Source organism: Trachinotus anak, unplaced genomic scaffold (assembly GCF_046630095.1).
Source record: "Trachinotus anak isolate AG129_WGS33_773 ecotype Australia unplaced genomic scaffold, CSIRO_AGI_Tana_v1 ptg000001l, whole genome shotgun sequence".
Classification (NCBI taxonomy): Eukaryota; Metazoa; Chordata; class Actinopteri; order Carangiformes; family Carangidae; genus Trachinotus; species Trachinotus anak.
Window position 1 is genome coordinate 9965035 of NW_027273852.1, and position 15402 is coordinate 9980436.

General features: G+C 43.2%; 1 protein-coding gene across 1 annotated transcript in view; it reads right to left on the reverse strand.

Annotated features, from left to right (window-relative positions):
• The window catches only part of LOC139619755 (FERM, ARHGEF and pleckstrin domain-containing protein 1-like), a 51407-nt gene that overhangs the window by 15869 nt on the left and 20136 nt on the right, over window positions 1-15402 (reverse strand). The window contains exons 3-13 of the mRNA XM_071474942.1: window positions 7375-7479; window positions 7245-7287; window positions 7018-7096; window positions 5421-5518; window positions 4774-4888; window positions 2652-2799; window positions 2373-2468; window positions 2118-2281; window positions 1902-1970; window positions 1737-1812; window positions 929-1151 (exon numbers count right to left, since the gene is read on the reverse strand). Coding sequence (XP_071331043.1) covers window positions 929-1151; window positions 1737-1812; window positions 1902-1970; window positions 2118-2281; window positions 2373-2468; window positions 2652-2799; window positions 4774-4888; window positions 5421-5518; window positions 7018-7096; window positions 7245-7287; window positions 7375-7479 — 1216 coding nt within the window. The remainder of the gene's footprint in view (window positions 1-928; window positions 1152-1736; window positions 1813-1901; window positions 1971-2117; window positions 2282-2372; window positions 2469-2651; window positions 2800-4773; window positions 4889-5420; window positions 5519-7017; window positions 7097-7244; window positions 7288-7374; window positions 7480-15402) is intronic.

Consider the following 15402-nt stretch of genomic DNA (forward strand, 5'->3'; position numbering starts at 1 on the left):
AGCTGGAGGCTGCCAAAGGAAAACTTGCTCCTGGGTATAGGAGAAGGGGAGCTGGCCTCCACTGGATTACCAAATATCAGGGGGCTGCTGCAGTTTCCCTTGCTTGCATCCACCTCAGACTCACTGGACTCTGAACCGCTGGTGGTGGAGCCGTCGTTCATTTGAACCGCTCCCACATGTGTGACACCAGCCTGCCCTAAGCGTTTCTGCCCCAGACTGGCCCTGGACCTGCCCGGTGCTGAGAGCCCATTGGCCACCATGCGGCGCTCAAGAGCAGCCATACGTTCAGCCCGAGACAGGACAGGACGTGATTCTTGCCCTGTCGAGTGTGCTCCTTGGTTCGGGTCTGTGTCGGAGAGGTGACGCATTTTGTGGAGATTCTGGAAGCGCGGTGAGCGACTTGGAATGGGGGAGTATCTCCCCTCATCGAAGTGAGGGGGAACAGAGCTGTAGCCGTTCTGCTCAGCGTGACTGAAGGAAGCTGCTTGATGGAAAGTGTCCATGGCAGGACTGGTGATCACACTCCTTGATCCCATCATATGTGAGACTGTGAGAGGGCTGCTGCTGCTATGCCTCTCTCTACTATGAGTGCTGACGTCTGCCACGGTGCCATGGACAGGACTGTGGTCAGTCCTTTTGTATGACTGCTTGGGAGACTCATTAAACTCATGGCTCATGTTGAGCAATGCTTTAGAAGACGAGGGAGACTCCCTGTACCGCATCCTACCCAGAAAGTGCTCCTGTTGGGCCTGCAAGGCCACGTTAATGCTCCCAGAGCCAGACCCGCGGCGGGGCATGCCCTGCTCCCTATAGCTGTGATTAAACCTAATAGCCTGGTCCCTGCCCATGTTATATCCCCTATCTATATCACTGCATTCAATGAAGGGGATGGAAGAGCTGTTGCCTTTAGCAGCCCAAGATGCTGGACCTGTACTCAGATGTTCTGGGTGGGTCTGTGGTGTGGTTCTGGGTGAGCCTCTCGTCTCCTCTGTCCTGGACACAGAGCCCGTTCTGTCTTCATGGCCGTTTCTCTGGTGGAAGGGGCTCGTCCTCGTTGTCTGTGAGGCTGAGGGGTCCTCTGCACTCACCAACACCGACTCTTTCCAGTGACGCCTGGGAGGGGAGTCGACTCTGGCCCCCGGAGCACCCCTCTGAAAGAAACAGAGAAAGTGAGAGAAGTATTGACTGGCTTGATGGTACCTTGTGGAGGTTTCAACCTCTTGCGGGGACTCGTGACACTGCTTTGATGAGCAAGTTCATATGTATGGGATGCACATGTACACATTCCTGCTGATGGTCTGGCTGATCGACAGTTAGTGGTGGTGATGTGCCAGTAAATGTAGCAAAAGGCCAGGAAGGGGAAGACTCCTTGCTGATGTAAACATGGATGTAAACTAGAAATGCAAGCAGGTACTGGAAAACAGGGAGCAAGGAGTGAAGTTATGTCAACTAGAGGTCATCTCTGAATGGGGCTTAACCAGGTGGTTTAACATGCATTTGTTTGTATATCTTGGTAAGTTTGGGCACTCTCCTGTGGGGCACACAGGCAAGATCTGACCCAGCCTTGGAATACAAAGGCTGTGGAGTCCATACATGTGTAAAAACATTTCTCTTCATCTAGTTCACAAGTGTCCCATGGTTCAAGTAATATTCTCTCACGCTTTCATAATGAGATTCATAAGATGGCAAAGACCTGATGCGGTTTATTGATGCACTAAAAAGCCCAAGAAACTCACTTCTGTTGGCACTTCATGGTGACGCGGAGAAGGCAAGGGCGAAAGGCGGCTGTTGTGTTGGACCCGACTGTGTTTCCTGACAGACAGGACATTGAAGGTCAGTGTTATACACTCTGAGCACCATCACGCAGACCACACGTCTGTAAAAATGTGTGCAGCCTTTACCTTTCAAATGGGATCTTTTTAAACTCAGACTCCCTCACATAATCAATCACCTGCTTCTGTGTGCGACCGCTGCAGAGAGAATAACAGAAGAGAGGGAGAATAATGAGCTATTCAGGCAGAGCTGTAGTAGGCTTGTTAAGTGATGGGCAGAGACTGTTGTGTGCCTGCAGATCTGGCAGACACAGAGACCAGCTTTATAAGGCAATCTCCCTTTACCTGAATCTGAAGGAGGAACCTCGTGTGAAGAGCACCGGCTTGGGCTTGGGCTTAGGTTCCTCAAAGAGGCGGAAGAAGGCGTGGTATTCAACACAGATCTTCCAGAAGACTTTACAACAGTCCCTGCTGGCCATCAGAAACTCCAAAGTGTCCTGATATGAACTCTAGAGCAACAGATGTCATTACGTTTGTTAGATGGTATTACATTTAGTATATGATTTAATTGCACGCAGTACAATCAGCAGCATAACTTACATTTAAATCTGGCCTGAGCTTGATGAGGAAACGTTTCCTCTTGAAGCTCAGTTTCCGAACTTTAGACCAGTTGAAGGCGTTAATCTTTGTGTGTCCCTGCAGTGATGAAAAATGCAATTTACCTTTAATTCAGGCTTTAAAAAAACAGAATTTTTACAAGGTGAACCAAAAACAAAATGCTTTTCTCAATCAAACCCAGTGTTTTAATGTTCATGTCTCTACCACACATGACTTCATTACACCACACCAAATGTTGACCTACAAACCAGAGTGACTGACCTGAAAGACCAGGACACCGGTGTGTGCCACAGCCAGGCTCAACACTGTGCCTTCACGATCCTTGGCGGGGTGTAGGCGTATCCCGTACATCTCCAGCCTACGTGCCACTTCTAGTAACTGATAGTCTGATTCTGCTGGTGTTTGACCTCTATAACACAAATCACAGCAGTAAGAAGGTTAAAGGTAAATCTGGTGATAGTTGATATTTCCCTTATTGTCAACAAATCCCATGAGAAGACCAAAACTAACAATTAAAACTGATCCTAATACAAAGGGTTGTCTGTGTAGCCAAAGACTGACATAGGTCATGTATCTGTAGTCAGGTTTCCATCTGAATGAAGCACTAATTTTAACCACATTTCTAGAAAATCTGTAAGACAAATTAATGCATATTTCCATCTCCTATGGTTCTGCAATTAAGTTAAACTGTAAGCAGGGTAATTCTTCACTCTGTTGCCATCAAATCCTCATCATCATCATCAAGATGTGATGATGAAAAGAGCAGCAGTCAAATCTCAATCAATGGAAAAGAGTTTGGAAAATAAGCTTTTATGTTGATTTCCATGTATTAAGGAACGTTACAGTTTCCTCATCGGCCTTCACATATCTTATGTTTTTTTCTGCCGTCATTTTAAGTGATATTTAAGTAACATGCTTCATGTACGTTATGATGTAATTACAGAAAATCTGCATCAAATCATACGATAGAAATGCACTTTGAGTAATACACCTTCACTGTTAAAAAAAACCATCAATGAACTACATTGTTATTTATTATTTAAGTTAATCTCTATACACCATCCTGCTGTGTTGACATTAAGAAAAATCTGGGATTCAATAACAGCTACGTCAACCTTAAATCGATTATTTGGGTAATATACAAAAGCAGCATGTGTTTTGTAAAAGACTAGAGTAGGCAGGAGGAATTGAGGACAGCAAACCTAAAAGGTCTAATTGTACTTGCAGGTTTCAACACTTTGATTTAACAAGAACAAACCGCAGCATTCATTATCCTTTCAGCACATTTTTGGACAAATAAATTAATTCCTGACTTATCTTCCCGCTGTGCGGCTCACTAATTGAGGTGAAAGACCAAGTCCGAGAGGATCCAGGTTTTTTCGTGTTTGTCTGAGTTTTTGGAGCGTGGTGGTGGAAGGTTGGGCAGGGGCTGCAAACGCTAACTAACTTTCCTAATTCTTATCAGTGGATAAGCCTTCCTGTTTCCTGTGTGTGGTACTTAATAAGAGATTTAACTCAGCATGGCATCCAACCAGAAGAAGTGCAGTTACAGTTATCAACTATGAAAGCCTTGGGGGAGGGAAAAAAAAAGCAAGTCAAAGAGAGCAGTCAAATCTAATCGGGCTCCTTTCATGTAGCAGCAGCCGCCCACTGTGTGTCCATCTCTGGCACGGCTCACTGTAACGTAGAGGTGAGACGAGGGTTTGCAAAGCTTTGGCTCGTATTCAAACTTGAGCACTGATGATTTTGACATTTTGAGGCAGGATGGTGGGAGGAGATCTGGAAGGTCTCCAGTAATATACTCCCAGCAGCATAAGGCTGTTGAACTAGAGGCAGATAGTAGGAAAAGTACTGAGTAAAAAAGGAGCCAAGTTCAATCACCAACTTCACTTCACACAAACTCCAGCGTTCGACACCTGAGAATACACTCTGAAAACCTGGGGTTTTAACCCACCAAACCAGCTGAGTACAGCTGCGTGAGTCATTTTGTGGGTTGAAGGAAGCTTTCAGTCCTCCTTTTCTGAGCAATGCAGCCTTTTGTTGTTGGAGTAGTCGTCAAACTCATATCCTCTTCTGGCCAGAAGCTGTAAAACAACTTACAAAGACTGGCTATTCTGAGCTGAAATACGATAAAGAACTGCACAGAGCACTCTTGAGAAAAAAAGGCATTTATTCAGTGGCTGCTTTCCTGAATGTGTCACCTGTACAATAAAATTTCCCCATGGGACATGCACGAGGTCTGAAACAACTTTTCCTGTTCACGGGAGAACAGAATAATTTGTGTTGAGCGTTTCAGTGACCTCACGAGTAGAGTAAAAGAGGACTGGATCTAAAGAATACCTTATTTTAAGACTGTACACAGCTCAAGCATATTCAAACTCACATATTCTTTGAGTGAAACTCCATGATCTTGTCAATCAGGGGCATCTGATCTGGGATGTAGTTGTTGTTGAGGAGGTGTGACCGGCACTGACTCTCCTCAAAGTCCCCAATCTCAGCTGTAAAGTAAGTGAGGAGAGAGGAAAAAGTTCACGTTATTGTAGAAATATCTGCTACAAAATACTGGTAGGTCATAAGCTGAAGGACAAGTCAACAATAAATCTCTTAGTAAGACTCCAGAGCAGCTTAGGTGCTGCTTGGCATAGAAAGAAAAAAAACCTTTGGTTCACAAATTATCCCCTCATTAAGTGTTTCAACAAAATTACATGCAGACTCAAAGTTTAACTGATCTCCATCATCATCCATGTTGTCTTTAATCATACTGGGAAACTGTAGCTCAGAAATGTAGGTTATGAAAATGACCATTTTTCACTGTGATGTGTGTAGTTGTCCTGAAGCATCTGACTGAAAGGTATCCATAGCAACACACAGATGATCACCTTGCAACAGTGTGCAGTTTGCTACATGACAATGTTTGACGATAAGCTCTTGTGTGGAAAAAAAGCATGATGTGTTTTCAAAGACAGTCTTCTGATCTGCGGATGCTTTGGTGTCTTCAGCTAAATGAGGAAACCGTCATGAGAGACTTACACTGGATAATGTGGGAGACCATCAGTGCGGCACTGCTGTCATTGCAGGTCAGACGTCCACAGGAAAGATCCTGTTTGATCTGGAGGGCAAACAGATACCTGCACGCAAACACAAACAGAATTCACATCACATAAAAAGGGCAGATGTGGTGGTGGGTTCCACCACTGGAGTGACATCAAATGAACCTCTGGATCAGCTCAGAAACAACATCTACAGCTGAATCCAAGAGAACTGCTGCAGCTACATTTCTGATCAAATACAATGTACTCTGGCTCTTTTTATTTTGCACAAGACCTCCGTTTGGCTTGACAGAGTTGGCCAAGTGCACATTTTGGATTCAGTAACTGAGCTGAGTGAAGTCATTTACTGAAGATTTACTGACCATCTTGTGTTACAGTGCTGCTTCTCTTGGATGCAAGCCAGAGCAAGAACCAATATCAGGTTTAATAATTAGTTTAAATAATAACAATTAAGAAACAGATTATTTTTAGAGGTTTCTTTTTTTTTTTTTTGTTTTTTTTTTTGTATTTTCTGTCTTTATTAGACAGCTGACAGTGAAGAGGGAGACAGAAAACAGGGCAAGACAGAGGGAGGGGTATGACATGGAACAAAGGTTCCTGGCTGGACTCAAGCTGCGGATGTCGCAGTTATGTGGCCATGTGCTGTAACTGTTCAACCCAGCCATGGACCTGATGAACCTGTGATGTCAAATACATTGTTCTGCTCTCTGCAATGGAGAATAGTTCGCTTCGGCAGGAGGTTTCTGCCATAACTGAACCAAATGTATAGATGCATTTGTTTCTATAGGATTAGATAACTTTATGTAAGTGTGCATGTGTACAGTATGTAGGTATATGTGGGGATATATATAGCAGAATAATGCAATTTTATATGCAGCTGGGGCTATAAATCACAATTGTTTTCATTTCATGAATCAAAAATGAATCCGTTTTTGATTAATAGTTTCATCTACAAAATATCAGACATCTTTGAAAAATGGCCATTACACTTTCCCAGAGGAGACTCTTCCATCTGGAGACGTCTTCAGATGTCTTCTTGGTCCAACCAACAGCCCACAACCCAAATATTTTCCATTTACAATGACATAAAACAGAGAAAAGCAATAAATCCTCACAGTGAAGAGGACAATTAAGACTGCTGGATTAATCACACACTCAAAATTATGCTACTTTTTATGATAATTAATATTTCATATCATATAGCATGTATATAATGTAGAGATTATTACAATTATATGATATTACTATTATTTCTCCACTCTGACTCAGAAAATGTGCAAGTCATGACCCAGCTCCATGAAGCGGAAACAGACACCAGAAAATTATTAGCGCCAAGCTAATCTCCAGAGGGCTAAATCAGAAACATGGCAGCCACGACATGAGAACTGCAGAGCTGAGTGGGGAGTAAATCTTATGGGAACCAAAGCAAATGTCATTTAGGCTACTACAATCACTTCCACTCACAGCTGAAGTCATTTACATTGACACGTTGTGTATGAATGCATATTTCAGTGCCAACTGGAAAGCATGCATGATGTCGAGATTAAATCAGTTTAATCATGTGGAGAGGAGCTCACCTCGTCAGCTCCTCCAGGAGCTGGGCATGGTCCGGAGGAAAGAACTTCACAGCAAACCTCAGGATTGTGTGCTTCGGTCCTGTGTATGATAGATTGATGATTATAATAACACAAAATGAATTAGTTAAATACCTCATTTAAGTTTTTTTCTGGTTGCAAAAAGCACAGCATATTTAGTCTTTAAAGTGAGATTCACATGAACCGTAACAGATTTTTGAAACACTTACGTCGGAGCTGCTTGATGATGGGCTTGATGTGGTCTAACCAAACCTGTGAAAAAGAGAATTAGTCAGTAGCTGGTTTTAAGCAAAAAACGAATTCTGGGATGTGTAAGAAAAGGCTTTAATTCACTCTCACCATCATCTTCTGATGGTTCTGAAACTCCAAGCCAAAGTAGTCGCCCTCAATGAGGTTCATGTGGGAGCACACCAGGTCAAATAGCACCTTGCCTGAGGCTTTTTGCTGTGAACAAGAGGAAAAAACACAAAGAACTCTGGTTAAAATAACACTCAAGCAGGGTTTTTATGGCCATGTACAAAAACCAGGCCTATTTTTAATCTCCACTTTTGTTCTCAGCAACCCAGTCAAATGGCACTGTGACATTTTATACTCTTATTTAAATGAAGAACAACCAAACTTCAGGAGACCCCACAGACAAGCTTTGGCGCAAAAGAGAAGCCAGAAACAAAAGAGAGTTGTGTTTTGTAGACCTGTCAAACCCCGTGGTAGTTAATGTCAACCAAATAGATGACAACTCTGTCTGAATTCCTCTCCATCCTCCCTCCTTCCACCCTGACATTCAAAGGCGGAGTTGGCCGAAAGCTAGAGGAGGAGCGGGCCGCGTCTTTGATGTGTGTTTTCAGTGCCACTGCTGTCACTGGTGACGGATCAGCGGCCTTTGAGGCTGATGCAGAATCAGAATGGAATAAAGAGCGAGTCTCCCTCGCCACCTCTGTCCTTAGTCACCCCACATACAGTACACACAAACACTTTGAAAAATGACTTCACCGCCCGCTGACAAATAACAACAATGTGACACCACACAAACCTCAAAAAGCCACCACATCTTTAGAGAGAGAGAGAGAAACATTCCTATGTAAGGTCAAGTAAATGTCAGGGATTTCCACGGAAACTCTCCTTCTGTTACAGACGCCCTAAGGAGAGACACAGCTCTGTCGGGCACACAACGGGAGAATTTCTGCCTGGCTGCTTCCCCGTGACTGGTTCGCACCAGTGCAGAGCGTAACACAGCTACAGAATGTGAGTGTTTAGAGTAGCCGTTTCCCCCTGGCTTGGATAATGAGCCGAGGCCGTGTCTGAGTATGTTTCAAGAAAGCAGCTTCTCCTCTTCTCCTCTGAGTTGCTTCGACAAACGCTACTACAAAAAATTCCCTTCGTGCAGCTGAACTGTGCTGACATCCGCCTGTAAATCTATGCAGTGTTTCAAAGGCGAAGAACGACACTGTCTGTGTTCCTATTAATGCTTAAAGAATAAAAACCTAATCTCCAGCAGCTTAGTGAGAGGGTTTACGCTTCCACAACCGAATCCATAATCTTCCCCAAACAAGCCTCCCCACTTTCACTGCTCCTCCCTGTGTGTGTCCTTCCTGTGTGAAGCACCACTTTCTCTCTCCAGGCTGCCTCACGCAGCGCAGAGGGCATCCTGCCACCAGGGACCAGCTGTTTCCATATGGTGATGGAGTTGATGAGGGAGGCCACAAGGAGGCTGGAGGGAAGGAGGTCATCAGCCAAAAGACACCCTTCAAATACACACACATTGCTTTCTAATGGACTGCTGCAACCAGCAGGCAAAACAACCCCCTGAATGAAATCTAGGTCCCATGTTTTCTGGACAAACGCGCCTCTGTGTTGGGGCTCCAGGAACAAGGAGCAGCAGAGAAGAACAGAGCTGAATGCAGTGAAAGGCCGAAGAGTGTTTCTGTCTCGCTGGAGCGCTCTCATACCCAGCCTTATAAATCTGCTGTCAGTGTAAAATGACCACGAGCCAAGCAGAGATGGGTAAGGCGCAGGCTGATTAGAGCCAGGCAGTGCTTGATTAAATGCAGCTGTTGCGGACTTGGAGTTATGGGGCTGGCATTTGACGCTGCTGCAGCCGATACAATGAGAGCGCTGTTGTTAATGAAGCATAAGGCGCGGGGATTGACGGTTGTCATGACGCAGGCACTCGCAGGACACTATGTAAACACAGCCCTCACTGTGAAGCCTCTAAAGTCTAATTGTGACCGTGAAATGATGAAACCAGGTCGAAGAGTGACATGCTTTACACCGCTGACCTCCAACCACATTCAGGTGATGCAATATAAACTACGTAGGAAGAAGTATGAGGACTACAGCCAAAGAAAGTATAAAGACACTCAAATGTCACGTGACTGACTGAAATAGCGAAATGTAATTTCAGTGATCAGTATTTTTATTATTTACACCTGTGCTTTTCCTACTGTGACATGTTTTCTGTGGAGCACTTAGCAGTTATCAATGTAGCCACAATGTGTGGTCAGGGTGGCTTCAGTGAACTGCTAACACATAGCAGCTCACACAAGAGCACACTTTACTGAGAGCCGGTAATGGACGCCAAATGTGACCGTCAAATGTTGTCAAACACAATACAAAGGATCTTCAGCCAGGCTAGAAGATGCATGAGGGACTGTTTTGATATAATAATAATGTCAGTGTGCTAACAAGCTCAAAAAGACATTGTTAACATGCTAATGTTTAGCAAGTAGGCTACATCCGCTCTCTTTTAGCTTTGTTTTTGGTCTGTACCAACTCCTGGGGGAAATATCTGGCTCCTAATTTATAGAATAATCTACTATGCTCACTAGCTAGGGCTAACTGCTAGCCTCCTGGGTGAGTGAGTTTTTAAAGCTTTTTCGCTGGTAACTGCTGCAGCTAAAAACAGATGCCATGCGAGCCGTGCGAGTGAACCAAAACAGTAAAACTGTGTGCTGGAAAACAAAACAATGAGCTAAAACTCGCCACAAAGCTTCGTTAAGTCGAGAGTAGCAGCAGACTGAGGTGACAATTGTCTGTTAGCTTCATCACTATGAGCAACCCCTCATATTATTGTCACTTTATCTTCATATCATTATAACCACTTTAAATCATCGCACATATTTGAATTTTGATCTCATGATTACACTAAGTGAAGTGTTCAGGAAGCTATTACAATGCATCCTGCTACTCACATTGTTGTACTTTTTTCACATCAAAAATGAAAAGTTTAGATTTAGATCACCAAAGCTACACCTGAGACAGATTTGAAGGCAAATTCTATCTGACTGAACCATTTATTTTTATGTATTTACTGGCACCTGCAGCGAGACTGTTTTTTATTTCCTCTATTCATCTATACAAATTTTGCTCACCATAACAACTGTGCATGAATGGAAATACTGCAATACACTCAGTATATTTATCAACATGTGGACAATTACACAGTTGCCTGCAATCACAAGTAAAAACAATCAAAGCAGAAGCTGTGACCTCTGCACCATGACATGCAGCTGACGCCTGACTTTCGTGAGGCCTCTCCCCCAGCAGAAAGGTTACAGTGTTAGGGAGACATCACGCTCTGCAGCTGACATTTCTTTAATCATGTACAATGCCAAGAAAATGTCACCAATCTCCCTGTGTATGACCTCTGTCTATAAAAGCACTGCAGCTAGTTTACATAGGAGCAGCCAATTCCACAGTGAGGTATTGCATCCCGATTCCGCGGTCTCAGTCCCAGGCGAGACGCGCAGGGAGTGTCTGTCTGGGCTCATTGGGTTTTGAACATAGGCTCATCGCACGCTACTACTGTTTACATGTGTATGAGCGCTAGCACGCTCGCATCGCTACACTGACCTCCACATGCTCCGGCTGACAGAAGAAGGCTAAATAAAGATGACAGCTATGTCTGCACAAATGTCCGCTTGGGTTTCCACTTCAGGGTAGACCTACCCCCACCTTCCCCCCTAACCCCCACCTCTTGTTAGTAAGCTACTGTCAGCTTTAAAAAAAAAAAAAAAAAAAGAAAACACATAAAGGTCAGGTGTAAAGTAGCTTTGTATACCCGTGACTGTGGCCCTCCAGGAGTTGTTGGTATGGTCCACTTCACTGGCATTAAGCCAGGCAAGGGAGTGCTCACCAAACTTCTCCTGGGGGTGTATTGGGGTGGGGGTGGGGGGTGGATGGCATGTGTTGTAAACAGACTGGCAATGCCTTTAGGCTCCAGATAGGCAGAAAGAACAAAGGGCCTAGTTGGTTGTGGTGCACTGGAGGGTAGCATCAGAGCCAAATGGTCAGCCATTGTTGGAAAGGGATTTAAGGACATTTTTTTCCTCTTGAGTCTTAGGCCTTGCTTTTCCAGTGGCCCCTGCTGATTCTGTTATGCTTTATATAATGCAGCAGTCCTCTCATGAAGGGAGGTTTTCAGCTGTGACATTCTGCAACATCACAGGAAGCCGATCGAGGTCAAAGATAAAAGAGACTGTGTGATTTAAAGGAGTGAATAAGCAAATAGACAAAAAGAAAAGGGAAAAGGTCACTTTCGGGAATCAAACTATCAGCAAATCTCACCTGAGAAGATAGCAAATAAGCCTAGCACAGTATGAAAGTGTTGCTTTTTTCAAGTGATACCAAAAACAAAACAAACAAAAAAAAAAACTCTTGAACTGACTTCAGGAAGTTTCAGGAGCTGCAACCTCTACAAAACACATGTGAAGCAGCAGTGGCAGTGGAAAATCCCGGGAATGATTTTGGATACTTAAGTGAACCATGGCTCTTCCGATAACACAGCACAGGGCTGGGCTGAGATTACAGAACTGCTTACAGGAGCAGCCAGATACATTCCCACCCTGAATCCTTATTGAAAACACATGTGAAGACACCACTGTCTGTCCCATACTTCCATGACTTCTGTTGCAATAAAGCAATTACACAGTAAGTAAGTGAGAGACACACACAGTGAGTGTGTGTGCATGAGCAGGTATACATTGTGCACTGTAAGGGAAAGGTAGGACAGAGAGGTCAGTGGCAGCTCAAGCTCATTGAAATTCAGGTCATGTGCTGCAGAGGTTCCCAGGGTGACTCAACTACCGCGGGAAGCTGACAAAGGGAGAGCAGTGGAGGCTGGCAAACGTACTGATAATCCTGTCAAATTACCTGCATACCCTCACGGCACATACGGATGTGTGACCACGCATATGTTTGCAGCATAATTAGGACAACTTTAATATCATTGTACCGTAACTAAAACATGAAACGTTCAACACAGCCCCAGCTAAAAAGGACATCCAAAGGCAGTGTTCACGCTCACAGGAAATCCCTACATAATTAAATGATTTCAAGATTGGAGATTCTTCCTGATTTTCCATTCTTTGTTTTTTTTTTTTTTTTTCCTTCAAAACTCGTGAGCTGCAGATGAAAAATATCAACACAAACTGAAAGCAAACGTGATAATTGTGCTGCCACAGCTGTCAGAGTCATTCTGTCACAGTAGGCCAGCCCCCAGACTCTGAGAGGACAACCATGAAAATAATGTCCCCTTGATTCAATAGAGGTTTGAGAGAGAGATGAAGGTAGCTACCCTCAACAGCCACCAACACCCCCTCCTCTTCCTCTTGTAAAACTTTCTCCCTACTTTGCCTCCCTGCCCTCCTAGAAGCCTGCTTCGGCTGCTAAAAACATATTGATTTTGCATAAAGAATAATTAAGTGTCCTGCTGTGACCGTTGTGCCGCTGAATACTTAACAGTGCAGAGCGCTGTGCAACAGTGCAACAGCCTCCCACTGTTAGTCAGAGCACCATAAATCAGAAGACAGATATAACAGTTGTGGGTTTGCCTCATTAGTACAGACATTCAACAAACAGCAGCAGCAGCAGCAGCAGCAGCAGAGGTTGGATCAACATGCTTTGCTATGCTTGCAAATATTAAGTCATGGTCTTATGTTAAAAAATACACTGATGCAACACACCACAAAATTCTGTCATGCCTGAGCCTAACTCAGAGTATCATTAAAATAAGCAGAGGGCAAGTGAGTGTTTTAAGGCAGCTGGAATTACTAAAAAGATTGGCCTCCTTTTCCTTCATCGGCCCCAATCCCTTTCAGAGCATTTCAGATTCTGGACCCATGCTGGTTATTCTCCACCAGCACCCCTTCCCAGAGCCGAGGATTACTGCCACTCAGGGGGAGGATGCGTCACTTCACATTTAGGCAGAAACTCCATGTTTAGTTTAGCCAGATAAAGGCAGACTGAAGAACTGAATAATACATTTGAAACTGCTATTAGCATAAGAAATATTGAAGAATAAAATGACATGAAAAGACTTTTGCTCCGAATTGTTTCACCATTAAAGAAATATAGTCTCCCCACACAACTACTTCAGTTATGAAATAATATTAAAGTTGAGATATTTTCTGTCTCTTCAGATATCTGTCTGTGAGTAGAGGACTCTTGGTGAATTAAACTATCTGAGCCCATCAACCTGGGGAAAAAAATGCAAATTTTCACTATTTTCTGACATTTTATAGACAAAAAAAAATCAATTAATTGAGTAAATAATTGACAAAGTAAATAATAATTAGTTGCAGCCTTCATTTATATCATGTTTGGATTATGTAGCAATTAAGCAAAAGGAAAATAAAAATGCCAAGCAGGTGTAATCACAGTGATCTATGTGCACTGATAACTTCCACCACCTGCAGAATTAAGAGGCGGTGAGTTCCCTCATGAAGCTGTGAATACTGTAGAGCACTGTAACTGTGAAAGTGCAGGCAATCAATAGGTTAATTAAGAGATTAATTAAGTGTAACTGTGAGAGACAACTCCCACAAGGTCAGGCCAAGAAAGAGACAAGCCTTTCATATTTAATCTGAATTCAAAATCGTGTCAAGGAGGTAATTCTTAATGATTTGGACAGATTAAACGGTCAGTAGGCTGCAGACATGGCTTGCTTCATTTTAAGGTCAGGTGGTCTTGTTATAAAATACACCAGAGAGCTGAGTAAAACAGATGTCTAGTGAACAATACAGTTTAATCAGATATGTCAGCATATCAGGCTGAATTTTTTTATGATTACATCTGACGCTTTGGGATATTCACAGTGTCCAAAAGATTGAAAATCTGAGTAAACAAATGCAACATGAGGTTCCTCTGAGAGAATGGCAGTCCGACCCTCAAACAGACTGAAAAACTAGGAGGTGGAGGAGAAACGCACGCAGTCTTCCATAATGGCACTAATTCTTCACAAGTCCTCTGCATCACAAGCTGGAAAAACTGCAACCCTGAGAAGTCACATGCAATCCACAATCTGTCACGGTCCACCGAGCTCGAGCACAAACCAAGCGGCGATACCTTCCAGTCTCATGCACCTACTCCCAGTAAACCAAGCCATTACGCACCAGGATCATTTACATCTTCACTGAGCACGCTTCCCCTCAGATCTAAATTTTAGATGAGCTGTGGGACAGTAAGCAGAAATGTATGCATCTGTAATTGCATGGGTGCATGTGTCTAAACCAACTGTTTCAGTATTTAGTTTCCTAATTTTAAGTCTGGTCACCGCTGGGACTGTAAGACAATATCAGACTCATCTCAAATTAATGTAAGAGTGTGTTTAATAGGTAGGCAAACAGCAATTGGGTTAGAGATCTGGGTATTGGCCTGGGGAGACCAGAATCAGGCCAGCTATACTTCACCACACCTCAAACCTGCACAAATTCATCAGGTACAAAACAGATGCGACACATTCTTATGAAAAGAAAATTAATATCCAAGGTATGTTAATTCAGTATAAGTAAATGTGCCACCCTGCTTGTATAAACAGCAGCCAGCTAAGATTGGAGCAGACACACTGATCTACATAATCACTGTGATGTCTGCTTATGTGCTGTTGTGTGTGTGTGTTGGAGAGATCAAGAGAGAGAGCAAGTGAGGGAACAAAGTAATAATATGGGACGTCATTAAGACATGGTGCATAGGAATAATTATTAAGAACTTGATTAATATGTAGATCCTGCCTTGGCAAAATTTCACAGCCAAAGACATTAATAATTGTAATACATACAAATGTAAAGGCAGCAGCTACAACCATCTGAAGAATTTAAACAAATTAAACTAGGGCTGCCAGCATATAGTATTTGGTCCTACTTTTTAGCAATATCTAATATTTGCATGATGTCTGGATCAATGTGATGAAGTACCTTGATTTGTCAGGAATTTATTTAGCTAGATTTGCTATAAAACAACATTTATGTCTGGTTACTTCATTGTTAGATTTGTCAATTTTCCAGAAAATTCACAAGTGCGATGACAATGAAAATCAGGAAACCTTTGCATTTTAGAACCTGCGACCAAGAAATCATAGAAATCACATAGAAA